The 27684-nt window shown below is 44.9% G+C and overlaps 1 protein-coding gene across 4 annotated transcripts; it reads left to right on the forward strand.

Annotated features, from left to right (window-relative positions):
* Positions 1–606: 606 nt before the first annotated feature.
* TMEM40 (transmembrane protein 40) lies at positions 607–26984 on the forward strand. Of its 4 annotated transcripts, XM_074312961.1 has the most exons (13): positions 607–837; positions 9470–9689; positions 11407–11487; positions 12148–12291; positions 15668–15757; positions 16877–16930; positions 19203–19238; positions 19636–19668; positions 20058–20105; positions 23919–23990; positions 24078–24152; positions 24648–24710; positions 25453–26984. In XM_074312961.1, the coding sequence occupies exons 3-13, from the start codon at positions 11415–11417 to the stop codon at positions 25470–25472; spliced, it is 708 nt and encodes a 235-aa protein (XP_074169062.1). In that variant the 5' UTR covers positions 607–837; positions 9470–9689; positions 11407–11414; the 3' UTR covers positions 25473–26984. The 4 variants fall into 4 exon arrangements, with proteins under 4 accessions (XP_074169062.1, XP_019602080.1, XP_074169063.1 ...); XM_019746521.2 differs by lacking the exon at positions 9470–9689; XM_074312962.1 differs by lacking the exons at positions 9470–9689; positions 15668–15757.
* The last annotated feature ends 700 nt before the right edge of the window (positions 26985–27684 follow it).

Genomic DNA, 27684 nt, shown 5'->3' on the forward strand with positions numbered 1-27684 from the left:
ACCCTTCTGGGAACCCACAGCTCCCAGGGCCTTGCCCTTATGAAGCGTGTCATGGCCTGTCTCCCTCTGGCCTGGTACTCCCCAGGGTGCGGTAGGATTTGCTTACTGTCAGGCTTCAAGAGTATTCGATAAGTGAATGAGAGGCAGAGACAGACTGAGCTGGTGTTACTCCTGGCCTCAGCTGTGAGAGGTCAGTCTCTACCCCTCTCACTTGTGTTTTACCATCTGCACAAGGCAGTGGATGTTCTAGCTTTTACCCAATGTCTTCACCAGGAGAGGGCACCGCCAGTTTGCTCACAAGAGTCCTCCAGCCCCTTGTGTCCCCCACTCCATCCCAACCGGGTCCTCTCCCGCTCTCTGCCCAATTCATCCTTCCCAGTAGCATCAAATTGGCCCACATGGCTTGGCTGAGTCAGCCTTACCCATTCACGTGGAGGGGGGGCCTTGGGACACAAGCCACCTCCACTCTGCCCAGAGCTCTGCACAGCCGAAGGTGGTGCAACTGATCCCCGCATCACTTCCCCCTGGAGACAGAGGGCGTGGCTGTGGCCCAGGGGGTGGGTTTGGGGGTGCAGCTTCCCCATATGCCACTCCTGAGGTGTTATAGGGAAGAGTCAAGTCAGACAGGAAGGCCTGGGGCTGATAGCACTGGCAGGAAGGAATGCAACTCGGATGAGTATGAGCAAGTGGGGCCCAGGGACTAGTCACGCCCCGCCCCTTCCCGTCATGAAGGTGTGGCCAGGCCTTCCCCACAGCCCTCTCTTCCCCTGCCCAGCAGTGGCCTCGGCACAGTCCACACACAGCTCGCCTTGCAACTGACAGGCCTCGGGACCACAGGTAATGGGACATGGGACAGGCTGAGTGAGGGGTTAAACTTTTTAAGAGAATCGGCTCTTCAACAGGTCTGACGCTTTGTGGTTCCTAGGTGGACCTGGATTTGAATCCCAACTTTTTGTCTTCCCAGCTGAGTAAGCACCTCAGTCTCCATCTCTGGAAAAATCAGGGGAAGATGACAAATATTCACCCCCTGGGGTTGTTTTGCGGCTTCAGCCAGGCACAGCTGGTGGCCAACTCCCGATTCTGTCACTAACTTGCTGTGGGACCTTCAGAAAACCTCTTGACCTCTCTGAACCTCAGTTTCCCCATTTGTGAAACGAAGGGTCCGAAGAGATCTCGCTGAAGGCTTCTCCCACTCTGCACTTGTGGGGAGGGGAGTTTTGAAGGGTGAGGATGTGTCCCCTCAAAACCTCCTAGCCTCTGTACTTTGACCAGCAAGTGAAGGCAGGCACCCTCCTGTCCTCACTTGGAAGCCGCCCTGGACCCTGAACCAGGCCTGTTACATATGGGAAGACAGGCCAGTTGTCTCCTCTGTTTCAGGCTCAAAGGTACCTTTGGGCCAAAAATGTTGAACCGAGAGAGCTGGGCCTTGGGGGAAGTTACCCTGCTGCCTATAAGAGGCTCATCCAGGTGGCTGGCCTGTAGGGGAGATCGCCCTTTCCCCACCTCCCAGTCTAAGCCCCGCCCTGTCTGCCAACCCCTGGCTGTCATCCTAAATCAGGGGAGCCACCTCTGCTCGGAGCTTCCCAGCCCCTCTCCTCAGAGGTGGCCTTTGGGTCTCGAGCCCATTCATTTTCCTTTTAAGGGGGATAAGAAAGATTATACATGGTCATGTACCTATTATTTTATTCTGTTTTGTTTACAAACTGCCAGAAAATTTGAGTCAGGAGTGTGTGTTAGAGGAGTTGTATTGAGTGAGGTGTAGGGTGTCTTGTTTGGGGTCCAAAATAAGCAGATCTATAAATAATAAAGGAGACTCCTTTCTGGCTCTGAAATTCCTAGAATTCGGACCAGTGTAGCCCTCTAAAACACTGTACCCCGCAACCCTTGAAAAGACACTATACTGACTATGTTCCAGGGCCCATGATGGGCATTGCTCTGCCAGAGGCCCTATTTTACTATCATAACAATCCTGTGTGAGAAGTCCTCTTTTTTAAAAAAATTTTTACTAAATTTATTGGGGTGATATTAGTTAGTAAAATTATATAAGTTTTAAGTGTACATTTCTATAATATGTCATCTATATATTGCATTGTGTGTTCACCACCTAGACTCTGTTCTCCTTCCATCTGAGATAGCATTCACATGCCATAAAATTTACCCCTTTAAAGTGTACAATTCCGTGGTTTTTCGTATATTCAAAGAGTAGTTCAACCATCATTACTATCTAATTTAGAAAATTTTTATCTTCTCAAAATAAACCTTGTACCCCTTAGCAGACATTCCCCATTTTCCCTTCCCCTGGCAAACACTAATCTGCTTTCTGTCTCTATGGATTGCTTATTCTAGATATTTCATATAAATGGAATCATATAATAGATGATCTTTTCTGACTGGCTTCTTTCACTGAACATAATGTTTTCAACGCTTATACATGTTGTAGCATGCGTCAGCACTTTTTCCTCTTTATGGCTGAATAATATCGTATTGTAGAATTATATCACATTTTGTTTATCCATTCCTCAGTTGATATACACTTGGGTTGTTCCCACCTTTTGGTTATTATGAATAATGCTTCTGTGAATATTCATGTATAAGTCCTTGTGTGGACATAAGTTTTCAATTCTCTTGGGTGTTCTAGGAGTGGGGTTGCTGGGTCATATGATAAGTCTACATTTAACATTTCAAGGAACTGTCAAACTGTTTTCCAAAGTGGCTGTACCATTTTACAATCCCACCAACTATGTGTGAAGGCTCCAATTTTCCACATCATCACCAACATTTGTTGTTGTCTGTATTTCTTATTTTAGTCACCTTATTTTTCTCTGCACAAAAACCATTCTGGTTTTTGTCGTTGCCAATTGCAAATGTGCATATGAGAGAGAGAAAGAGAGATAGAGAGAGAGAGAGAGGGAGAACAGGAGGACAGAGACACTCAGATGAGAGGATAAGAAAGAGGAGACTGGACTGGCTGTTTAAATAGTCACACACCTGGGAGAGTCAGAACCAGGGAAAACCTTTTAAGAGTTTTTTGTTTCTTCCCATTAATTTTCAAACATTTTGGGGGCCTCAAAAAAGTTTATTGGGGGACACACTCCTGCCTAGTTTTTCTTGGTCCCTAAGTCTGGAGCAGTGGTTGTCACACTTTTTGACTGTGCACCCTTCTCCAGAAAAATGCTTTAGGCACCCCCCAACATAAACATATTTATAGATTTATTATATACACGTTATATACAAGTACTATGACCATTAGCTCATGTCTCAAGGCCCAATACACATCTGAGTGAATTTCCTTATCAATGATCGTGGATGGAAGTCCACTCTTCAAGTAGTTTTCTTATTATTTCAGTAGGCAAGTGTGTGTGTGTGAGATCCCATTCACTGTTGTTTTCAACATGGTAACGAGGATAATGAAGAACTTGAACTAGCAGCAGGGGCAGATATATGTCTCCCATATTTCCTGCTGCTTGCTTGTATTTTCTAGATTAGAGTTATTGCGATCTGTGGTTCCTTTGCAGGAACTCTTTGAAGCCACTTGTCTGTCCACGCTATGGGCCTGATTCAATGAAAGCGGTATTGTTTGATTCTCAAATCCACCTAAGCCAGCACCAGTTCACCACAATATGTTGCAATAGGCTGAAGGTAGAAATTGGAAAATGTGGCTGCAGCAGACCTGTCTGTATTGTTGGGCTCCCCACTGGCCTCTGGGGACCCCACTTAGTGGACATGACATTTGTTGTCTGACATCTGGCCAAAGGTGCACTTCAGAATTGAACTATATGCTATTAACCAAAAAGGTTAAATAGAAATAGGTGAACTAACATTTTCCTCCTGCACTTTAGAGATTATTGTTTGAGAGACTAATAGGTTCTGAGCTAAGGACATCTAAGCCAACCCCTGCCATACCTCAGCTGGCCACCTCTCATGGTAGGGTGCTCATGACCACCCCCATATAGCTGTCACTTTAAGAAAATTCTTTCATATACTGAGCTGGCCTCTGTCCTGGTGGCTCCCCAAGGTCCTGACCCCTCCCTGTGTGTTTACAGCCCCACGTGTCCCCTGCCCTGGAGGGGTCCTGTAGAGACTCGAGGAGAGTGACCAGCTCTGTCCCGGCACTGCTCATCCCTAGGCTGAGCACGCTTCTCCACCAAGCCCTTCTCTTGGATGTGGTCTCTGTACTCCACATCCTCTGGATTCTCTTGGTTTGTCTAAAGCCTATTCTGTGCAGGACCCAGGACTGAACCCAGGATGAGGGATGGTGGGATGTGGGTCACCTTCCTTACTGTAGACTCTGTGCTTCTATTAATATGACCTAAGGCTGTGTTAGCTTTGCTTTATAGCTCTATCACCTTGTTGGCTTCTATTGCACTTTAACAAACATTGATTGGGTACCTGCTATGTACTAGACACTAAGTTAGATATTTGTGTTGACGTTTACTTACTTTTCAGAGTGTCTTTCAATAATCCTAGGTCTTTCTGTATGAACAGCCTCCAGGCTGGGCCCACCCATCCTCTTTCTGCACAAACTTGATTTTGTCCCTTTGCACCGTCTCGTTTCAGCCTAGGTGTCATCCTGTACTCCTCAGGGGCGACCCCAGGCCCTGGCTACATCCTGGGGTATGCTGTGGTCACAAGGTTCACCCAGATTCAACTCATACTGCTCAGCCAGCTGACCACACCCAGATTCCCTTTAGTCTGTAGTCAGCTGGCTGGGCAGTATGGGTTGTTATCCCACCGTCCAACTGTCTGGACAGACTTGGGACAAAAAGGCAGAGGAGGTGGAAACTGTGGTGTCTTCCTTCTGTCCCTCATGCTTGGACTCAGCCTCAGATCTGAGTTTATATTCAGACTCCTTGCTGTGTGGCCTTGGGCAAGTCTCTTTCTCTTTCTTGGGCTCAGGTTTGATCTCCTGGCTGCAACTCTGTGGAATTCTAGCTTGGGGAAAGGGAGAGACCGCCAAACCCAGGAAGCCGGTGTGGTGAGAGGGGGTAAGGTGAGCCTGGAGCAGGAAGGAGGAGGGTGCTGAAGAAGGAGAAGGGGTGTGAACACGCACAAGATCTTCTAAAGGGAAGAGGGAGATGCTGAAAATACTTTGCTGGCCTCACATTATTTCTCCAAGATCTTAAATTCAACACTATGACTTCTTTTTATGAAGCACCTTTGTATAAGCCAGGGGCTAGAATATCACAGAAAGTAAGAAAACATGATTCCTATTTCCAGGGAGCTCAGAATTTAAGTGCTTTTGACCTGAATCCTCACAGCAACCTGGCAAGATAGTGACACTATTTTACAGACAAAGAAACTGAGACTCAGAGAGGTGAAGCGGTATGCCAAAAGTCACAGAGCTGGGAGGTAAAGTGAGAAGCATGGCTTGCAGTGGGCTCTGTCAGACCCCATGGCTGGAGCAACTTAGTCAAGAAACTTCTCAGTACAGCATCCTGGCTCAGAGCATAATTTTACTACATACTTTCCTATCCACGACCCCATATGAGCACCAATGTGGCCAGGAGCTGAAACAAGAGGACAGCCTCTTCAGGGCTCTGCCTCAGGGCCAACCAGTGCCAGGGTTGATTTAGGCTTTTGTATCCCACATGTCACAAGTCTGATTCCTGGGAGGGAGAGACTGATGGTCTAAACAGAATTTTCACATCAGAGGAACATGGGGAGGGGGTGCAATCAGTTTGGGGATGCCTGCCCTGGAGCTGCATCTGCCTGACCAGGATATGTTTGAGATTAGGGCGCATGATTGTCTGGGGGCCGTAGGAAGCTGGGGGAGATTATTGAGGGCTCTAACTTGATCCCGTGGTGTAATTGCCAGAAACAGCAAGTGCCCACCCTGTTGCCTCTGTTGCCCTCCCAGCTGCTGTTTCTGCTTCCAATATCCCACCCCCCTACTTCCTGACCTGGGTTTGTTGAACTGAGCTGGCCTTGCGTTCATGGCCCCTAGGAACGTTCCTCACAGTCCACCTGCAGGAAAAGTTCACCATTATTAGCCTGGCATTCAAGGCCCAGGATAATGTCCCCAACTTCACGGGGCTCCTACCCTTTCAACGGCCCACTGCCACCCACCCTCTCCACTAAAATTTTATTCCACTCTGCTTTTTGCCACCTGTTGAAATCCAACTCAATCTTAGTTGCCTCAGCCTCCTCCTCCAGCGTGGGATTCCCGGGAAAGATAAGCAGCCCTGAGTCAAGAGACAGGGTTCTGGAGCCAGCCTTTCCCCTGAGTTGCTACGTGATCTTAGGCAAATTCCTCTGTTTCCAGGCCTCAGTTTCCCCATCTGTAAAACAGGACAATAATCCACCCTGCCTCCTTCCTAGATAATGTGAGGATCAAGAGAGCTGTGTGGGGAAAACGCTATGAGGCTGTGATGGCTCAGTGTCTCTTCATATCCCTCCCACCCTGGGCCCAGGCCCATGTGACAGCAGGAGCTTAGGAAATCTGGGCTGAACTGAAGAGGGAATCAAGTTTAGCAAGACCTGTGGGTACAGAGGCCCTGGCCTCACCAGTGACTCAGCAAGGCTGGGCTTTTTGGAGAAAAGTGCTAGAAAGTCAGGCATTCCATTTCTTGGTAGGATCAGCTTCAGATGTGGGGCCATCTGACAGAGGAGGCCCGAGAGCCCTCTAACCAGGGCTGGGGAATGGGGGCTCTCTATTGAGGCAGGGGTCAGATTTGAATCTAATCTGTAACCTGGGAGACGTTGGACAAGTCACTTCATCTATAAAACTGAACCACAGTTTTATTCCATGTAAATTAAGACTTGTTATGAATGAAATAAGATCGCAGGGAACATGCCATGTTCCTTTTCCTCTTCCCACTTTCTTCTTTCTGTCAACTCCCCATGGTCCATCGTGGCTCAAAGTCACAGGCGCTGAACTTGAGCCTTTAGAGGCCCCTCTCAGCAGGGCTCTGCTGGAGTCTGATGTTCCACCACTGGAGTGTTATCCTTTGTGTTAAGCCTTACCTTTCTCAGTGATCCTTGAGTTTAAAATTTTTAAAGTTCTATTTATCCTTTCTCATAGCAGAAATATGGGTGGAGGAAGGATGGGGCAAGGACACTGAAAGGTAAAACAGGGCTACTGCAGGTGCTACCGTTTCCCCTCTCCCGATGATCAGTGTGCTGAAGAACTGCCTGAGGAAGTGCCCTTGATTCTGAGGACACTTGCTCAGGGCTCCACCAGCCGCTAAACATAAGCCAAGCCAGCATCATTTGCATAACATTCCCATGACTGTTAGTGGCTTCGTGCCTGGTACAAATGACGAGACTGGGAAAAGGTGTCAGCATCAGTCCATCCCTCAGTGTGGACTGAGCAAGTACCCTTGCTCAACCACTTACTAGCTCTGTGGCCCTGACAAGTTTCTTAGCCTCTCTGTGCCTTAGTGTTCTTACCTATAAAATGGGCACAACCACAGTGTGGCCTCATAGCGTTGTGGTAAGGAATACATGAGTTAATAGGTGTAATGTGCTTAGATCATTGCCTGGCAGAGAGTAAGCACTTATTTGTTATTGTCTGCTTTCTGCCAGGTCCTGTGCAGGGTTCGGGTAGCACATAAATGAACCAGCCTCAGTAGATGAACCCTGGCTAGATTCATAATCTCGTGGAGGAGACATGCCCTGTGTGTGTCAGACACTCTGCTGAGTCCTGGGCACAGGTCTGAAGATGAATAGGAACAGTGGCCCCTGGAGTTAGGCAACAAGGTGCCCTACCTTGAAGAAAGAGTCTGGAACAAGGCCCAGGAGAGCAATGTGCCAGGGGACAGGGTGGGGGTGTTCTCTGGGCCAGCCTCTCCTCAATCTCATTCTTCTTTAAAGCTGCTTCTTGTCAACTGTTTCCCATGTGGGCCACAGCCCCTTGCCTGGGTGCCTTTGCGCATTGTTCCCTCTGGCCCTTCCAGACTCACCCCCAGCATCCCCTCCGTCAGGAACTTTCCCTGACTGACCCTGGTCTGATTAGGCCCCTGGCATCCCAGAGCCCCCTGGTCTACTTTGAAATTCCTTGAGGATAGGGTTGTTCACCATGGTAGCCCCATGCTAGCACACAGTGGGTGCTCAATAAATGCAGGGATGTAAGAGAGGGAATGTGCACCAGTGAGAATTGTGTTCAGCTACAAATGCCAAAAATCCTAACTATAGAGGCTTAACCAAAATAAGGTTTATTTTTCTCAAATAACAAGAAAGCGAGCAGTTGCTGGCAAGGGCTCAGCAGCTCAACATCATCTCTGCCTTTGTTTTGGCTTTTCCTCAAGGTGGCCACTCTAGCTCCTGCTATCACATTCATGTTGGAGGAAGGAAGGAGAGGCAAGACACAGCGCTAGCTCTGTTGGCCTCTTTTGTCAGGAGAAGCAAAACGATTCCTGAACCCCGGCTGACTTCTGCTCACTTTTTATTAGCCAAAACTGGGTCACACGGCCACACCCAGCCACAACAAAGCCTGGGAAAACAAGTATCTAACTAGAGCTGGAAAAACAAAATTGCAGTTCTGTTAGCAAGGAAGAAGTCCAGGGTGGTGGGGGGAGGAGGGGTCAGGAGGAAGGGTTTGGTGAGGCAACTGGCATAGGGCTTCATGAAGGAGGTGATATTTGAGCTGTGCCTAGAAGGTCAGATACAATTTTGGCAATAGGAAAAAACGGTCTAGGTGGAATTCTGGAGGCCTGAAAATGCTGTGTAACCAGGGACTGCCAAGTGGCCGAGACAGCTAGAGCGGGAAAAAGATAAGACCAGCTTGGTGAGCTTTTGGTGTTTGGCATCAGCCAGAGGCTCTTTCCCCCAGACGACTCTAAATCTCTTCCTCCACTCCATCTGAAATTCCACCATTAGAGATCATCTTAGCCAATGAACGCATACTGGACACCTGCTATGTAAAAAGAGTCCTTTTCAAAATATAGATATGCCCTAGAGGCTTATGGTTGTCAGTCATTCATAGCTGAATATTAGTTTTATTAGCTAGTTACTTCCTAATGCTTAGCTGAACTCTACCCTGAGAAATGGGAATTTTTATTCTAGAAAGGAGCTAATAGAACCTAGGGGCCTTGGAGATAGGGGATGAGCGGCAGGGCGGGACACCAAATAGGAGGCCAGTAGAAGAGAGAACTCACATTTTCTGAGCCCTCTAAGGGCAGGCACTGGTCATCTTTCCTCCCTAAAGCTCTGCCATCGCCAGTTCACAACTGAGGTAACTAGAGCTTAGAGAAAGGGACAACCCTGCCCAAGGTCATCCCTTGCACAGGTGACAGAAGTGGGGTTGGACTCTGGTCAGTCTGACCCCAAAGCACATGTTCTTGCCACTACACAAATACTGTCTCCCGCTCCCACCCCCGTGTCATAATAATGGTCATCATTTCAGCTGGCATTTATTTATTCAATACTTGCTCTGTACCAAGCATTGTTCTAAGTGCTTCGGGTGTTTTAACCCATGCCATTCTCACAACAATACTATGAGGTAAGCACTATTATTGTCCCTGTTTTACAGATGAGGAATCTGAGGCATGGCAAGAGGTTCAGTAACACGCCCAGCTCCCACAGCTGGAAGTGTCACATAGGATTCAAACCCAGCTGGTCCGGCTCCGCGACACAGGGAAAGATATTGCCTTGCCAAGGTTTTGTGGTGGATGAAGAGTAGATTCTCTACTAAAAAAACAAACAACTGGAACTCAGAGATACAGAGAGCAGACAGGTGGTGGTAGTCAGAGGTGGGCATCGGGGGTGGGCAAAATGGATGAAGGGGTCAAAAGGTACTAACTTCCAGTTACAAAATAAATAAGTCCTGGGGATGTAATGTCCAGTATGGTGAATATCGTTAATAATACTGTATTGTGTATTTGAAGGTTGCTAACAGAGTAGCTCTTAAAAGTTCTCATCACAAGAAAAAACGATGTTTTGAAGCCATGTATGGTGATGGATGTTAACTAGACTTATTGTGGTGATCCTTTTGCAATGTATATAAAGATCGAATCACTATGCTGCATATCTGAAAATAATATAATGTTATATGCCAATTATATCTCAATTAAAAAAATTTTTTAACACACACACACACACACACACACACGCATGCGCGCATTTATTATCTTAGAACAGTTCTGGGGATCGAAGTCCAAAATCAGGACTGAGCTCCCTCCAATGCCTCTAGAAGAGAATCTGTTTCCTTCTTCATCTTCTAGAGCAACATTCCTTGCATTCTTTGGCTCCTGGCCTTTTCCTCCACCTTCAAAGCCAGCAGGGTGGCATCTTAGTTCAATCATATTGCCTACTCTTCTGTCTGTCAAAAAAAAATTTTTTTTTAAATAAATTAAACATTTTTTTAAAGAGTCAATTGTCTAGATCACTCAAGTGGGAGTGATTTTTGTCCCCAGGGGACACTCAGCATTTCATTCCAGGGGAGCTTGACTCCGTGGTGGCCTTTGAGCAGTTTTGTGCTACAGACCAACATTTTGGAGTGCATTAAATAGAATATGGGTTCTGGAGTCACAACTTATACAAGTCACTTCATCTCTTTGAGCGTCAGTTTCCTCCTCTGTAAAATGGGAATAATAAAACTTTCAGGGTTATTGTAAGTCTCAAATGAGACAATCTTTTGGGAAGTTTAATTGTCTAGAAATTACAATTCAAATGTGAGGAGTAATTAATCCCATTTCCCACCTGACTGTTTGTGATCAGGCTTACATGAATTATACAAATAACCCTTTGTAATACCATTAAGTACTATACTTATATCAGGAAGCATGTTACATTTTTCAGTGATGAAAAATAATTGATTACTTTATCATAACAAAAGCAATACTGTTAAAAATTTAGAAAATGCAAAATAAAAATAAGAAACTAAAACTACCCATAATACCACCACCCAGAGAGACCCACTATTTATATTTTGATATAGCTCCAACAACTATTAATTGATGTCACGTTTGTTTATTTGGACCCCCACCTATGCCTTCCAACTCCCCAACAAGATTATTTTGAAGCAAGTCCCAGACATCATATAATTTTATCATAAATATTTTAGTATTTAGCTCTACCTTTAAGGATACTTAAAGTAAACATAACCTCAATTTAAGTATGACACCTAAAAAAAAAAACATTCTGCTGGAAGGTGTCCATAGTGTGGGAAGCTATGCATGTTTGGGTGTAGGAGGTATACGGGAAATCTCTGTACCGTCCACTCAGTTTTGCTGGGTACCTGCTCTAAAAATTAAAGTCTATTTTTTTAAAATAAATAAGTTCTTAATATTGTTAAAGGATGATCATTATTCAAATTTCCCTAGTTGTGTATTTCTTTTTATGTAAATTTTTCTTCTTATATTTTTAAGAATTGGGTGTTTTTCCTTTTTTATTTATGTGCCAAGGTCTTTATATAGTAAAGCTATTAAGTAAGGTGATACCAATTACTTACTATTGTTGTCCCTCCAGGCAAGGCCATGGAGACTTCAGGATTCTCCTCCCAGACTCAAGACCACAGTCGAGTCCACAGAGAAACAGAAGATCTAGACAGTATGTTTGCCTTCTCTGACCCTCTGGGCAAAGCCACATGGGAAGTGGAGTCCAGCAGTGGGGAGATCCTGCTTAGCTCGTGCGGTACAATGGCTCAAGTGACACTTGGAACCTCTAGAAAAGTAGTGATTTTACATGCTCGCACACATATGTATGTATGGGCTTGGTCCAGGCTGTTCCCCCAGCACTTTCTTGCTATGGGGACCCTCAGTTGCTCCCCAAATCTCCAGGATGCTCTGGGGGCTTGGGCTGGCACTAAGGAGGGTCCCCAGAAGGGAAAGGTTCTGCATGGCTCTAGAACGCGGAATAGGAAGGGCTAGGGCTTGATCAGATCCCACCTGCCCTGCACTTTACAGAGAATCCAAGATTGGCAACTACTCACAGTCTAGTGGTCTCTGAGCAGGACAAGGTCCTTAGAAGCCCCTCTCTGGGCTCCATATTCAGGGAAATTTTTGTCTTGGGACTTCCTAGAGCCCCTGGGGCCTCTGAGAGCCCTGAACGTCTGCCCCTTCCATTGGCCCTAGGGGTTTGGGAAGAGCATCCCAGAGAAACCAGCCCCTTCTGACTCCCCAAGTACAGGTAGACCCCTGGGGAGGCCTTGGTGGTCTCTGGGGTGGGAAGGGTGGGAAATGCTCATCCTTGCCTATGTGTGCCTCCCAGATGGAGAGACGGATTTCCACAAGCAAGACAGGGAGGCTGGACTTTCTTCTCAAGACCAACATGAGAAAGACAAGTCTTCTTCTTCCTCCTCCTCTTCTTCTTCCTCCTCCTCTTCTTCCTCCTCTTCTTCCTCCTCTTCCTCAGGTACAGCAAAGATTTAAAATGTATACATATATATATATTCTTATACAATCATTTAAGAAAAGCGTGTATATGGGAAAACCATCCCCCATACTCTCCCACCTTGACACTTCAGTTCTGTTTTCCCACAGTCCCTTCCAGAGCCTGTCAGTCTGTACAACATGGCTAGTACACAGCTATAACTGATCGTATAGATAATTTTGTCCTCAGTTTAAATTTTGTTTTTGCTGTCTTCTTCCATACATTTTGCCATGTTATTCTGTAAGATCTTTGCAGCTGTTCTTCATGCCTCTCGAATAACCCCCCTCAAGTGGCTGCATCTCATGTAAAGTAACAGTGGTTTCCTAAGACACTCATGCGGGAATCGGTGCCTCTGTCCATTCAAACAGGCTGCCTGGGTTCAAATGCTTTCTTTGCCACCAACTAGCTGTGTGTCCTTGGGTAAATTGTTTAACCCTGTATGCCTTGGGATCCTCTCTAAGATGGGGATGATAACAAAAGTTATTACCTCATAGGATCCTTGGGAGGATAACATTCTTTACACATGTAAAGTCTTAGCACCCAGCACATAGTAAAAAGCTCAAAAAAGACCTGTTATTGTTAAGCTCGGTCCCTGTCCCCCCCACCCCACCAGTTTATTACACTCAGGAAGCATCCTTGCTCAAAAGCTTTTGCTTTTTGAATTGTTCATATAGATCATGTCCTAAGTATCCTTTTCCCAAAAGTACTTTAGTGGGTTTAGAGGGATGAGTGTCTCTAACTGGGTCTGGATTATAGATTGCCACATTAGTCTCACTTTTATTCATTTGATTCAAAATATAAGGCTGAATTTATAGCAGCAGCAGCAGTAACGCCATAGAATTGGGTATTTTTCCCAATGCCATAGCTAGCATTTATTGAGCGCTTACCAGCTACTGTCCTGAGCACTATAATAACCCAGTTAATTCTCGTAGCAACTCATTGAGGAAGGTACTATTATTACTCCATTTTACAGGTGAGGAAACTGAGGCACTGAGAGGCTAACTGACCTGCTGTAAGAGGGCTCAGTAACTAACCTAGGATTCCCTGGAGTTCTTTCTGGGACTGGGGAACCTAAGAGTCGGCTCTGGTTTACTCCTTCACATCAAGACCTCCTGAACTATGAGCATTTTACATAGTGGGCCAAGGCCTGAGATTTTATTTGATGAAAGCAATCTCAGGCTAAAATTTTTTTAAATGCTTGTAAAGCCCTGGCACTGGTGGCCTCATGTCCTCATGTTGCAAATAATGAGACTGAGGCTCAAAGCCACAAAATCCATGCTAGGGAGAGTAGTTAGTGGCTCCAATGGCTTTGTATGTAGCTAGTGTCCAAATGGGACTAGAAAGGAAGCCACCATCCTTATTAAAAAGTATACAAACCCACCCGCTATGAGGTTTAGCTCCGGAAGAAGGGCTTCCAGGTGTAGTGGAACTCTTGCCGGGGTCCCTTTGTTTCTCCCTCCTGGTGGGAGGGAACATTGTCTTTTGATTCTAGTTGACCCTTAGGGGGCGCTGCTCCCCAACAAATGTTCTCCCTAAAGTGGGGCCATAAGCCACTTCCCTCCTGTCTCCGCAGTACACATGGGACTGGCTGTAGTGAGTGGGCCTAAACTCTAAGAGAAAGCAACAGGAAAATAAACGCAGAAGCAGAGACAGACTGATATTCAGGATCCTGGCCTCAGATCCACAATGGCTGGCCTGATGCTAGAACTCAGACCGTGCCCTTTCTTCAGGCTCAGATAGTGACCACAGGATCCCAAGCCTGGGTGCCTCACTGCAGCCTCCAACCTTCCCCTACATGCAGGACCCTAACTTACAGTCTGTCATCCAGCACTGCTTTCCCTGCATCTTTTTGTTCTTAATATATCCTGTTATTTTTTTGATTAAAACTTTTTTTGTTGTGAAAGATTACACATAGGCGCATTGTAGAAAATGTGGAACCTATAAAGTAGAAAGGAGAACAAATAAATCATCCTTTGCCCTGTCAGCCAGAGATAACCACTAAACACATAGTAGTGTATTTCCTTACATTTATTCAATAAATGTTTGCTGAGTATTAGGCTCTGGAATGGATACTGGGGATACTAGCAACCAATTGTGGTTCCTGCCAGGGTGAATTTTTTAAATAATTGCATTGGAGAGCACTTACAAAAATTGTCCTCATTTTACAGAGCACATAAGTCTATATAATACCTTTTATAAAAAATTATATATTATGAAAAATTATATATTATGAACATATCATAGAGAAAGCTAAAATAATGTTCATTGCATATTGATACAGGTTGTCTCTGGCTAAGAGTATTTGGAGTAAATTTTGCTTTCATTACTTTCTGTATTATTTGATTTTTTTGTGAAATTCAATGAAAAAGCCTTTTTTTTTTTTGGCATGGATTAATATTTGTAAAATATGGAAAAGAAGAAAATAGAAGCCACCCCAAATCCTATCTCCTGAGATAAATTCCACTGTTATTATCTTGATGTACTTCCTGATACGTCTTTCTCTGTATCTAGCTGAGATCACATATACACTGATTTTTAAGCACAATTAACCTGGTTTCCTGGAATTTTAAAATTTATTCATGGGGCAGGAGGTCTCCAAACATGTGGAGGGATATCAGCTTTGCTGGCGCCATCTTGGTCGTCTTGAGGAAATGGAGTCCTCCAGACCCAGGGCCAGAAACTCCTAGGCCGGAATTCCTGGAATGCTGACTGGTCCAAGGGTACAAACGATGCAATCATTCTTTAAGTCTTGATCAGGATCCTGCTCCAGGTTGGACACCCTTGGGAGAGTGAGGGCCCAGGCCTTGTCCTTTGGGAGCTCGGGATGGAGAGACAAGCACCACACCACTGACCCTCATACCCGCTATGTCAAGCAGATAGTAGGTGCTATAGAAACCCCAGAGGAGGGAAGGCAAGATGAGTGAGGTGAAGCAGTTGGAAAAGCCTTTCTACAGGAAATAGGACATCAGCTTACCATTCAGGATAAGGGATACAGATGGGAAGAGCATTCCAGGTGGGAGACAGCATGAGCAAACACAGAGTCAGCATGGCTTTGTGGAGATACCGAGATGACAGCCCAGCATGAGGTGGGAGGGAAACCACCTCAATAATATACCTCCTACAATTTGTCTTATCATGAAGAAAGCCTTAGGAAAGCAGCAACAGGAATATTAAGTGATTTGTCCAAGGTCACATAGAAAGTTTGTGGCAGATCTCCGATTCCCCAACCCCCTAAATAGATCTCTTCCCACCCCTCCCCACCACATAAATGAAATTCTGAGAATGAACACCAGAATGAACATTTTCCAGGCTTGTTCCAGGCTGAGGTTCTCCTATAGCTTGTGTTCATTCCCTGCAGAAAGCAGTGATGAGGACCAGAACCCCAGAGAAACCAGAAAACGTCGGCAGAGCCAGGGGGCTGGACACCACCACAGGGGCAGCTCACCCGGTAGGCAATAGGCCTTACCATTTCTCCTTTGCCCATTAGGCTCACTGTTGATTTTCTCGGTGGGACTAAGCATGTCTGTGTGAAGATGTTCCTTGCAGTGTTGTTTATAGTAGGGCAACAGTGGGAAACAACCCTAATGTCCGACAACAGTAAAATAGATCAATGATGCTACACCCTGTTCTGGTTAGAGCGCTGTTCTTTGTATCTCTCTGAAGTGAAAAAGAAAGATGTCAAATCATGTAACTGTCTGAGCTCATATACATTATGTAAATATTCACACATATATGGCTATAAACAAGACTGGAAGGAAAAACATCCAAATGTTACTAGTGGTTATCTCTGAATAGTTAAATTATGGGTGGATTTTCTCTGTTTTGAACTATCCTGTAGTATAAATATGTTACAATGAGCATGTTTTATTTTTATAATCAGAAGAATATTTTTGCAAAAACAAGACAAACAAACAAAAGAAAAATTTCAGCCCAAATGGATCATAGGAAAAATAGCATAGGGGAAAGAGCCTGGATTAATGCCTAGTACAGATAGTGACACATGTGAGGGGCTTAATAAATGGTACCCTTAAAGTTGGAGTTGAGCTTCTGGGTTCTATTTCTGGAGATAAAAATGATTAGGATTGAAGGCTTTGGCGGCAGACCTGGGTTTGAACCCTGGAGTTGACCTTCAGGGAATAATTGAACTTTGTGAGCTTCAGTTTCCTTATCTGTAAAATGGGGAAGGGAGATGTACTAATACTTTCTTCATAGGATTTCCATGAGGATCAAATGAAATATTAAATATATATATTACTTCATAGTGTTAGCATGTATTAAGTACTCAATAAATGGCGACTATTGTTATTGACTTTGAATCAAGTCCTCAGGCCCCTGATTCTTTCTTAGTAAACTGAACATGGTCTTTTGTGGGTGTGCTGGGGATGGGGGGAATCCGACAGAGTAAAGGGAAGCACTTGTAAGGCTGTCTTGCCTCTTTAAGACCGCCCAGCTCACCCCCAGCACAAGAACTGTGTGACTTTTTAAGGCTTAGGGAGGTGAGAGATGGAAGCTGCCTTGGGGTACTGTGCCTGTGGAGAGCTGACTAATGGGGTTTGTTTCCACCCAGGTGCTGAGCATGGGCAGCCTGACATTTTGAAAAATGAGCTTCAACTCTATGGAGGTAATTGTTTGTCCAGTGCTTTGGAAAAAAACAGAATTAGACAAAGGGCATGAGGGCCTAAGGGTTTGTTGGGCAGAAATGAGATCATAAGTGTATTCCATGAGCTAAAAAGTCATGGGAAAATATAGGCGATGTGGCAAGGAGAGTGCTTACAACATTGGCAGATAGGAATGAGGGCAAGCATTTTGCACCATGGTGAGACTGTCCTGGGTTCTCCTCTGAACCGTAACCTTGATTTGCAGGGTGACCTTGACCAGTCACCCAACGTTTCTGGGCCTCATCTTCCCAACCAGCAAAATGGGACTTGATCAATAACCATTCTCTTGGAATACTGTGCTGTTTAAGCCTGTAACAGAAAATTAAGGATCTGACTCTGTAAAACGCATATTATGGAATAATTGTCTCCAAGCATCGTGATTTTTATACCATGGAGATCTAAACATTATGGTCCTTTGCTTTGTAGCACTCTGATGAAATGGGGGAATTTGCAGGAATAAACCCAGTTTCCCAAAAAGCCTGACCAATGCACATGGCCAGATAAGAAAACCTATTTAACTTTGCTTAATCCAATATTTCCATAATCGACTTTGTCTCCTAACTTCTGATCATAAACCAAGAAAAACAACAGGAACACACAAGTGTGTATACTTCTGAAGAAAAGTAAATGAAATATTTTGATGTTGTGCATCAGGAAATTACCAGTAGCTGCCTCTGGGTGATAGCATCATGAGTAATCTTTATTTTGTTTTATTTGCTTATCTGAATTTTCTGATTGTCTCTCTTTCTTTCTGTCTCTTTTTATTTTTACAAAAACAAGTATTACTTTGTTTAGAAAATGCTTTTAATTACTTAAGTATGAAAGAAAGCTTTCACTGGGTGTAAAATGTTTACATATATTTAAAAATATTTTTCTCATCATAAACGTAATTTATATTTACTGTAGAAAATGTAGATATTTCTAATATATGGTGATGGAAAGAGAACTGACTCTGGATGGTGAACACATAATGTGAGGTATAGATAATGTATTATAGAATTGTACACCTGAAATCTATGTAACTTTACTAACAATTGTCACCGCAATAATCTTTAATTTAAAAAAAAAAAAGAAAGAAAAAGAGAAAATGTAGGTATTGTCACACATTTGTGAATTACTTTCTCCCCTACCCCACACCCAAGGCACTGGAGATGCTTGGTGAATTACACAGCTGGAGTTTCATTTCAGGCCATTCTTGGAATATGCTCCTACCTCAGTACTGGTCACTCTTTGGTCACTAGTCACTTCCTATTTGCATATTAGCTCTAAAGGCAGTTGAATGTGCTAAATGTTTACTGTCATGTGCTGAGTGTCCCGGGGCTGACCTAAAGAAAAGGAAGTGTACAGGAGTGGGGGCTCCTGGTGGTGGGGGCTGGTTACAAGGTGTCCTGCTTGCCCTTGAGGGGAAGGAGTTGACAGGCTAGAAAAGAGGTCACCAGGACCTAGAATAGACACCAAGAACCAGAAGGTAAATGGGACAAGGGGCCACCCCAGACCAGATTACTGGGAATACTGCCGCTCAGAGCAGGTTTATAGGGCTCAACTCACCCAGACCAGGGCCTTGACACTCAGTGTGGGGGGCTGGAGGGTTCCCATGTATAACACATCTTGGCTCCCAGGAGCTCAGGGCCTGGTGGGGTTGGGGCTAGGTGTCATCCCCTGGATCTGGATGTGCATGAACAGGCACAGGTTGCAAACTGCTGGCCTACGTATGTGCACATGTGTTTTATCTGGCTCACAGTGTGTTTTTAAAAACTATGATTCATATATTTCATCATTTCTACAACCCACACTTTTTCACATTTGGACATATCTGAAATCAGGATGCATCTTAAAATCACTGGTAACTTGCAATGATAATTGGCAGTGATTTTCCTTACATAGTAAAATAAAATCATGTCATGTCTCACAAACTCTTTGATTCACTGGAATACAAGAGTTGCCACCTTTTTTTATAATCAAGAATTTTATGTAAAGACCTGGATTTCTGGCTTCCTGTGGGAAATTGGAAGACCTGTGACCCTGGGCAGACATTCCTACAGCAGCTTTAGCGGCTGGTGGGTGGTGCCTGGCGCTGTAGATGGAATAGGAACCCTCCAGCTTGCTCCAGGCACCGTTCAGCCTAACTCAGATCAAATGGAAACTCTCTGAGTGACATCCACCATCCTCGCAGTGTAATTTCTCCCCACCCCAGAGGATAATGGATCTGTGATCACCGATTTTCCTTCTGTGCAGGTGCCTCTGGGGAAGTGATGCTCTCTGGAGAATCAGGTGACTGTCCAGTTGGGGAGAGGGGTTATCGGTGCTGGTGTTCAGGGACGTCTGGGCATTGTCTTTCCTCCAAGACTGCCAGCTGCTATCAGGGTTCGTGGCTGTGAGACATGGACTCCAAGTCCACTTGGGGGCCTGGGGCTCTTGACCTGGGCTCAGCAAGCAGGCACGACTGGCTGCGGCACAAGGCAGGGAGCCGGTGGATATTAGAAAGGAGGTTTGGGCAAGAGGCAAAGGGATCACAACAAACAATGCAATGGATGGATAGAAAGAGCCCTTGGGGCCTGGAGTTGATGGAGGGCATTTTCATAGGCCACCTATGGCCTCCCCCAGAGTGGAAGCAGCTGTTAAGGACCCAAGCTGGCCTGGGCACTAATGTTTAGTTTCTAATTTCAAGGACTCCGAAGGAGAGACTCAGACCTAGCAAGTGGTAAGTACGCAAACTCCAAGAGGAGAGTGGGAGGAGGCCTGGATTCCAGGGGTGTAAGATGGGACCGCAGCCAGCCTGGAAGGGTGGGTCTGAACAGTAGGGATGCCATCGCCAGCCAGTGTCACCATGATTCAGGAAAGGAATCTCCAAGCTCAGGGGAAATGGAACAGAATGCAGACTCAGGCGTGTGAAGGGAGGAGGGAGTCAGTGGGGGGTCCTAAGGACAGCCACCCCCTCCTTCACAGCTATGCCCTGACCAGTCCTGCTGGGAGTGCCCTCTGACCCAGGAAAAAGAACTCAGGAGAGCCATTCTCAGAGGCAGGGAAGAGTAAAACTCCACCTGCTGTCCCACATCAAAGTTAAACACTCGTCTGTCTCTTGTTCCTAAGGAGAAGTGGAGGCCTCTCAGTTAAGAAGACTGAATATAAAGAAAGATGGTAAGGAAATTGGTGTCTCAAAGCTGCTTTCACCTGTCAGGTCCAGATTTCTATGAGTAGAAAGTCAGCCGGTGGCTGAGAACAACAGTAATCATAACCCATCTCTGTCCTGTGCCCTGCAGTTTACAAACTTCTCAGCTTAGAATCACCTCGAGAAGGTTGTACAATGACTCCCATTTTGCAGATATGGAAACTGAGACTCAAGGATGGGGAATGGTCTTACAGATAGCAAGTGGCACTACCTGGGCTTGAATCCTGGTTTTATCCTCTTTCTGCTATATGTGGAGTCACTAGGATGATAAATGCCCTCCAGGCCTATGGCCAGGATGGAGAGCTGGAAATGGCCAGGTTGAGAAAGCGGTGAGGTTAGCTTAGACGAGACTCTAGAGGAGGAGCGATGAGGCTCAGAGGGACCCCCTCCACTCCAGCCTGGAATCCATGGGGTCTTCGTGGAGGTGGGAAGGGAGACCATGATTTTTGATTAAACAAATGGCAGTTCTAGAAACATTTTGAGTGCCCAACTTCAAAGAGCAGAGACCTGAGTCTGAGCCCCTGGCTCTGCCTCTGTCCAGCTAGATGACCAGGACACACTATTCAACTTTCCTGGGCTAGAAAGTGAGCCTTATCAAACTAAAACTGAGGCTCCCAGAGTGCAGATCATGTCCAACTTGCTTCAGGACAAAGCGTTATCCCCCAAAGTGAGAAGGTGAGTCCCCTTTCCACTCTCTTAGAGCGTGGTCTCGGTTCAGAGCCCTCATGCTTTTAATGCCACCCTGACCCTTGTTCATTGCCCTTCAGACAGAGCAAGAATTTCCCTGTGAGCAGGCAGTGGGGCTGTCTAGAACTTCACCATCTTGCTTTGTATGCCTTGTGTTTATTTTTATTTTTTCTACATTCTTAGCAAAATCTGGCAATTGGGGCAAAGGACTACTGTTTTACAAAATAAAGTATTACCATTTACCTTATGCTTATTTTTGATGAAATAATAACTGTAGTTCTTATGAATGAAAAATACTGCTGTTTTGCTCTTTTCTTTAGAGGAGCAGAGCTTTATATTTGTTTAATTTTATAATAAGATGCCTCTGACTCTCTGAATGAAATTTAGGTGTTCAATTTTTTTTTAGGTTGAGATATAATTGACATACATTATATTAGTTTCAAGTGTACAACATAATGATCTGATTTTTGTCTACATTGTGAACAATAAGCCTAGTGAACATCCGTCACTATACATCGTTACAGAATTTCTTTTTCTTGTCATGAGAACTTTTCATGAAGACAGGTTTTCCATTAAGATCCTGGTTTTCCATTTACTTTTGTGACATAGTTTCCTTTTAATGTAAATCTATTTAAGGAAAAAAGGAACCTGTTTAAAGAAAACTCTTAAGTAAATATTAGTACAGATGGTCCTTGGATTAGCATGAGATTGTGAAGACAGTAAGCAGTGGTACATTGAAATGGCAAAAACCACAAAGGTGGTGTGTGGAAATCAGAAAAATCAGACAAGAATGATCCTCTAGGTCCCTTCGGGCTCAAACGTAACCTTGGAGCCCTTATCCTGCCTTGATCTCTTTAGCCTCCAAATCTTCTAGTTCCCAACAGGACCTCTACTCACCTGGTTGAACCAACCCTTCACTTTACTCGGTCTGTGCCTTGGTCCCACCTCCTTCCCTTGTCTCATGCTGTGCCTCCCAAGTAGCGCGCGTACACACACACACATTCTCTTCTCTCTCCTTCAAGTCCTACTGCCTTGACTGTCGTTAAGGCCCAGCTCAAACTCTTATTCTTCCGCGAAGCCAGCCATGAAGACTCCTAAATGTTTATATCTTAACAACTGCATGAAATTCCACAGTATGGGTACATTATGAGGTGGTCACGATTCATCACTGGATAGGCATTTAGGTTGTTTCTGATATCTTTTCATTTTTCAAACTAAGCCCTCTTACCCTTCCAGTCCTCTGTTTGATCTTGCATTTTGTTAATGTCCCCCAAATCGCTCAAACACTTGTATTTTCTAAATATTTACTTGTAAGAAAACTGAAAATAAGATGCACGGAGAACTTCTCTGTTAGGAACTCATTTTATATTTCTGAAAGATTGGGTGAGGAAGAGGGAAGGAAAGAGTTCTCTAGTCTACCTCACCCCTAGGTTTTCACGTCTCTGGAGACACCTAAGCCTGACGCTTTCTTAAACATTAAGTCCATTTCTGCATAATGTCCACTTTTTCCTAAAGGGTAAACTGACTTCAGAGCCAATGTTTTAGAAATACTCATTTTAGTTTTTTCACAGAGATACCCTCCTTACCTTTCACTCCTTTGCCTTTGAAAGTCCCTCGACAGAAGTGATATGCAGTATCACGCTGCCTTTTACCATTTACAGAGTACTTTCCCGTCCAAGACCCCCATCCATCCTCTCAGTGGTATAAATGTTGTTCTCCATTTATTGGTGAGAACACTGAGACTCAGAGGGGTCAGGACACTTGTCCAAAGCTTCACAGCACATCAGTGCCTGAACTGGACTAAACTACGACATTCCAGGCAGCTTCAACACCCACTCAGGAAACCTGCCTCATTCCAGGGAACCACCCCGGAATTGTCTTCTCTTTGTTCTTTTTCTTTCTTTCTTCTTAAAACCTTTCTTGGCATCTCTTCTAATCACAGTCCCTTGCCTGGGTCGAGGCCCTGTGTTCTCCCCGTACAGTGCCTGACAAAGTACGGGGGGCCTCTTTCACAGAACTCCCCCTGCCAAATTCCTGCCCAAGACACAGGTCCTGTCTCTCAGCTCTTCTATCTCTGTTAACTATAATACATTCTGTTAATATAATAACATTCCAAGCCTGCAATTCCATTTCTGGGCATTTGGCCCACAGAAATACCTGCACATATGCACAGAGGTTCATGTGTAGTGATGTTTGGTGCAGCATTGGTGGTAACAACAAATATCTGACACCAACAGGTTCATTGGCAGGAGACTGGTTAAATAAACTAGGGTAACTTTATACCATAGAATACTATACAGCCATGAAAAAGAACATGAGATGGAAAGATTGCCCCAATCTATCAACGAGAGGGAAAAATCAAATTATAGAGCAGCAGGTGTACAAATGGATCCTGCTTTTGTTTTTGTTATTATTATTATTTTTTATTGGGGAATATTGGGGAACAGTGTATTTTTCCAGGGGCCATCAGCTCCAAGTCATTGTTCTTTCAATTGAGTTGTGGAGGGCACCGCTCAGCTCCAAGTCTAATCGTCGTTTTCCATCTTAGTCACCGGGGACGCAAGCCACCATCCCATGCGGGACTTGAACCATCAAGTTTCTTGTTGAGAGCTCCCACTCTAACCAACTGAGCCATCCAGCCACTCCCCTGCTTTTGTTTTTAAAAATATGGAAAGGTTTTGCCAATTATCACTTGATTTTAAAGAGTGAGATTAGGAAGAGAGAATGGGGCAATGTGAAACTTTTAAACTTGACACGTTTGTATTTTTTGCAATTGTGTGTAACATTCATTCCACAAAAAAAGTATACGGCACTTCTTTAGTTGCCGGGCAAAATCCCCACCCACACCATCCTCCTGAGGGGGACAGAGAATAAACACAGAAATGAAAATATAACCAGTTGAATGGTGATAAGTGTTGGAAAAATACTAAAGTGAGATAAAGACTGGAAAGGGATGGGGCTTGGGGTGCTATTGTAGTTGGGCTGGTCAGAAGCAGCATCTCTGACATTTCAGCAGAGATGGGAATCCTTTTAGTAATTAAAAAAGAGGGAGAAAGAAGCAAACAGCAAATCCCCCACTTCCTCTGCCCTTACAGATGAGTTTTTCCACTTCGTCCTCCTCTGCTTTGCCATTGGGGCCTTGCTGGTGTGTTATCACTATTATGCAGGTGAGTGGGGGGCTGTGGGAACAGGGGGTGGGGGGAGGGGTCCAGACCTGCAGGCTAACCAGTTTCTCTCCCTGGCTGCCCTTGCAGACTGGTTCATGTCCCTTGGGGTCGGCCTGCTCACCTTTGCCTCCCTAGAGACCGTCGGCATCTACTTTGGTTTGGGTAAGTCACCCGCCCCAACTCTTGGAGGGCAGTGGCTGGATGGACTACAGATGCTTGCCAAGGGCCAGAAAGCCACAACCTAAATACTTTTTAAAGATTTCTTTATGCTCCTGTTTTCTTCCTAACCGCTCTGAAGGTCACTGTGAGGTTTCTGGCAAAACCCTGTGGAAAAAAATGGGCAGCTCCATAAAAATGCAACAAAAACAGCTGAAAGTGGCAAACAAACAGAATTAGGCAGATATCGAAAACAAGTTAGTTAATGGGGTTGGGTACTGCATTTGCCTTTTCCTGGCACTGTTATTGCTATTCGTGGCTGTTGTTTTTAATAATAACTCTAGCTCTATTATTTAAGCTTAGGCCGCTGCTTGAAATTCCACCATTAGAGCCTTGTTTGTGTGAGTTAGGCCTTGGTCCAAGGGTGGGCGGGAGGATGTCTGAACCCGGGTCCCTGAGGAGGCACACAGTTCAGTCACCTTTCCTTTTGTCTCTGAGCAGTGTACCGGATTCACAGCGTCCTGCATGGCTTCATCCCCCTTTTCCAGAAGTTCAGGCTGATGGGTAACTTTTACATCCTTCCTATGTTCACTTTTTCTCTCCCCATAAGGGTCTTCTGTTGCCAACAGGCTTAGCCTATAGGAAAGAGCACAGGGCCTGGAGTTGGGGCCTGGGTTCAAGTCTTACCTCTTCCGATTTACCATCCCTGGGGCCCTGGAGCCTCTTTTAGTCTCAGTTTCCTCAACTGAAAAATTAGTGTAATAATATCTACTACACAACGGTGTTGTGAAAATCATGTGAGGAATGAATGCAGAAGTCCTTACGTGTGAAATCCTGTGAAGGGAGTCGGGTATTCTGTCATAGAATTTTACATTTCCCCAAACGCTATCTTCTCCGTGATTTTATTTGCCTAATAGCAACTGGGGGTGAAGATGGGCTTTACTTATCTTGCACTGATCTGATGAAACTGAGATTCAGAGAGGTGGAGTGACTTGCCCAGGGTCACACAGCTAAAGTGTCTGAGCTGAACTAAAGGAGATCCTCTTTCATAACAGCAGCTCTGTGCCTACTCAACTGAGAGGCCAGAGGGTTGTGTGTCTCTGTGCTGGGGATTTCTGTCTCCTTTAACTCATTTAATTCATAAAGGGGAAATTAGTTGCAATGGCTGTGGGTCATGGAAATTGTGGCTTCCGGGGTAACTCCATTATCTCAGCTATGAGGAGTATTTAGGCATATGGGGTGATGGTGGGGATGAGGCCTGACTGCTTTCAGAACCCCATGCCATCCTGTGGTCTTTCCCTTCCAGGTTTCAGGAAGACTGACTGAGGCCAGTGCCAGGCAGACAGCCAAGCCAGGCCCCAGTGTGATTACCACTACATCTTCCGAGCACAGAGCAATGTTCTGGAAGATCCACAGGCAGGCCAGGCTCGGGCAAAAAAGAGAGCACTTTTCCTTCTACGTGATCTGAACATTGGCGCCCGTGCAGGCTGAGGTATCATTCAGGCAGCACTGGCATGCAATCCAGCTGCCAGGGTGGAAGGCAGAGGGAGGGTGCAGGGTCTGAGCCCTTCGTGATACCTGGATTGGCAGGAAGATTCTGGGACATCACCACTCTCAGGAGATAGTAGGAGACCCCTGGGCCCTGCAAGCTGTAATATATCTGGGCTCCTGGTTTGTCTCAAATCCCCACTCTGTCCTGGTGGGCTCTCAGTTCCTACAGAGCCATCCCAGGACAGACAGACAGTCCATTGCCGAGAGGCAGGGAGCCATCATGTCGAGCCCCTGGGGTGAACTTGATGCTGGTGAGATGTTGGGGACAAAAGCCCAGCATTTGGGCACCATCCCCTAGTGCCAGCATGCAGCCCTGTACTCTATTAAGATCCAAATAAACATTTTCTTCCCTGGACTAAAAAGAGTCAGTACAATATTCCTTTAGGTTTCTTGAGTGTGAGAATACCTTTGGAGGCTTTCTTTGACTTCATCTAGTCAGGGAGGGCTCCTTGTCCTATATAATAAAGTATAAAAGGGAATCAATATAAAGCCTCTCATTTTAGGTCCAAGACTTCAATTGCACAGGTTTGGAATGGGAGACAGGGCTTTGCAAACATTTTTGTGAAAAAGATCTGGGGCTATTAGGTACTCTCAGCTCAGCCAATACCATAGGGGTGAGAAAAGGGCACAAAGCAAAATCCATTATAAATTTGGGTAGAAGTAATGGAGGTACAGAGTCTGGATTGAAGGAGATGGTAGTAGGTTTGCTATACATGGCCAGGCCACACCAATAACATGGTCAGTTTTAGACTCACGTATTAAGAACAATAGTGACAAACTGAGAACACACAGAAGAGATCTGAGTGGGAATATAGAGAACAATTGAAGAAACAAGAACTCTTCAACTTGCAGAAGAGAAAAGTGGGGGCCTTTCCTGAGCTCACAGACTCTGGAAGACACTTTCTCAAGCAGTTGTGATGGTCCAGGTAGTCACATATGTGGTCTGGCTTAATTCTCGCAGCAGCCTTGAGATGTGTGAATCGTCCTCATTTCAGATGGAGAAACAGATTCAAAGAGGTTTACTAATGTGCTCAAGTTTCCACAGCAAACAAGTGGCAGAGCTGTGAGTTTTCCCCAGTGTCTCCCAGAGTTTGCGATTCTCAGAGTTATAGAATATTTTTTAAAAGTGAGAAAGGAAGGGCTACCAACTCTACCTTGCCAACTGAGGACAATAAAAACAACAACAAAAATCAAGTATCAGCATCATTTCATAAAAGAAAGGACAGTTTTACATCAAAAAATCAGGGAAATGATCATCAGAAACAAAATGAGGTTCAAAATGAATAAACTAAGCCTAATGAAAATATTACTGTCTGTCCTTTTTCCTCAACTCACTGTTGTCTGGTGAAAAAATTGTCTTTTGGAAACCCTAAGACTAGAGCATTTACATTCTCTTGTTTTGGGGGTTTTCCAACTCAGCTCCCACACCTCACGTGCTGAAAGCCTCACTACCTCCCAAAGCAACTCCTACTGTAGGAGATTTTTACTCATACTCTAAGATATTTGTGTCAATGAAGCTTAGGGCATTCTTTCAGAAGAATAGTCACCTACAAGTAGGGAATATTCTTAACAGCCTCAACACTCAGCTCTTAGTTCAGCCCTGACATTCGTGCCTGTGGCCCAGTCCTCCAATTGTGTGCGCTTTTTTCAGGATTGTTTTGGTTGTTCTGGGTCCCTTGCATTTCCATACACATTGTAGGATCAGCTTGTCAATTTCTGTAAAGAAGCCAATGGGAATGTTGATAGGATTGCATTTTTTACATTTTCATTAGAAAAGAAATTATGCCAAATCCCAGCACCCCAAATCAACTGCAGTTAATATTTTGGTGTGTTTCCTGTGAACCTTTTTTTTTTTTTTTTTTTTTTATAATTTTCAGATTTTTTTTTCCAATTGGGTAATATTAGGGAACAGTGTGTTTCTCCAGGGCCCGTCAACTCCAAGTCGTTGTCCTTTAATCTAGTCGTGGGGGCACAGCTCATTGGCCCA

This window comes from Rhinolophus sinicus, linkage group LG10, assembly GCF_036562045.2.
Source record: "Rhinolophus sinicus isolate RSC01 linkage group LG10, ASM3656204v1, whole genome shotgun sequence".
NCBI classification, from domain to species: domain Eukaryota; kingdom Metazoa; phylum Chordata; class Mammalia; order Chiroptera; family Rhinolophidae; genus Rhinolophus; species Rhinolophus sinicus.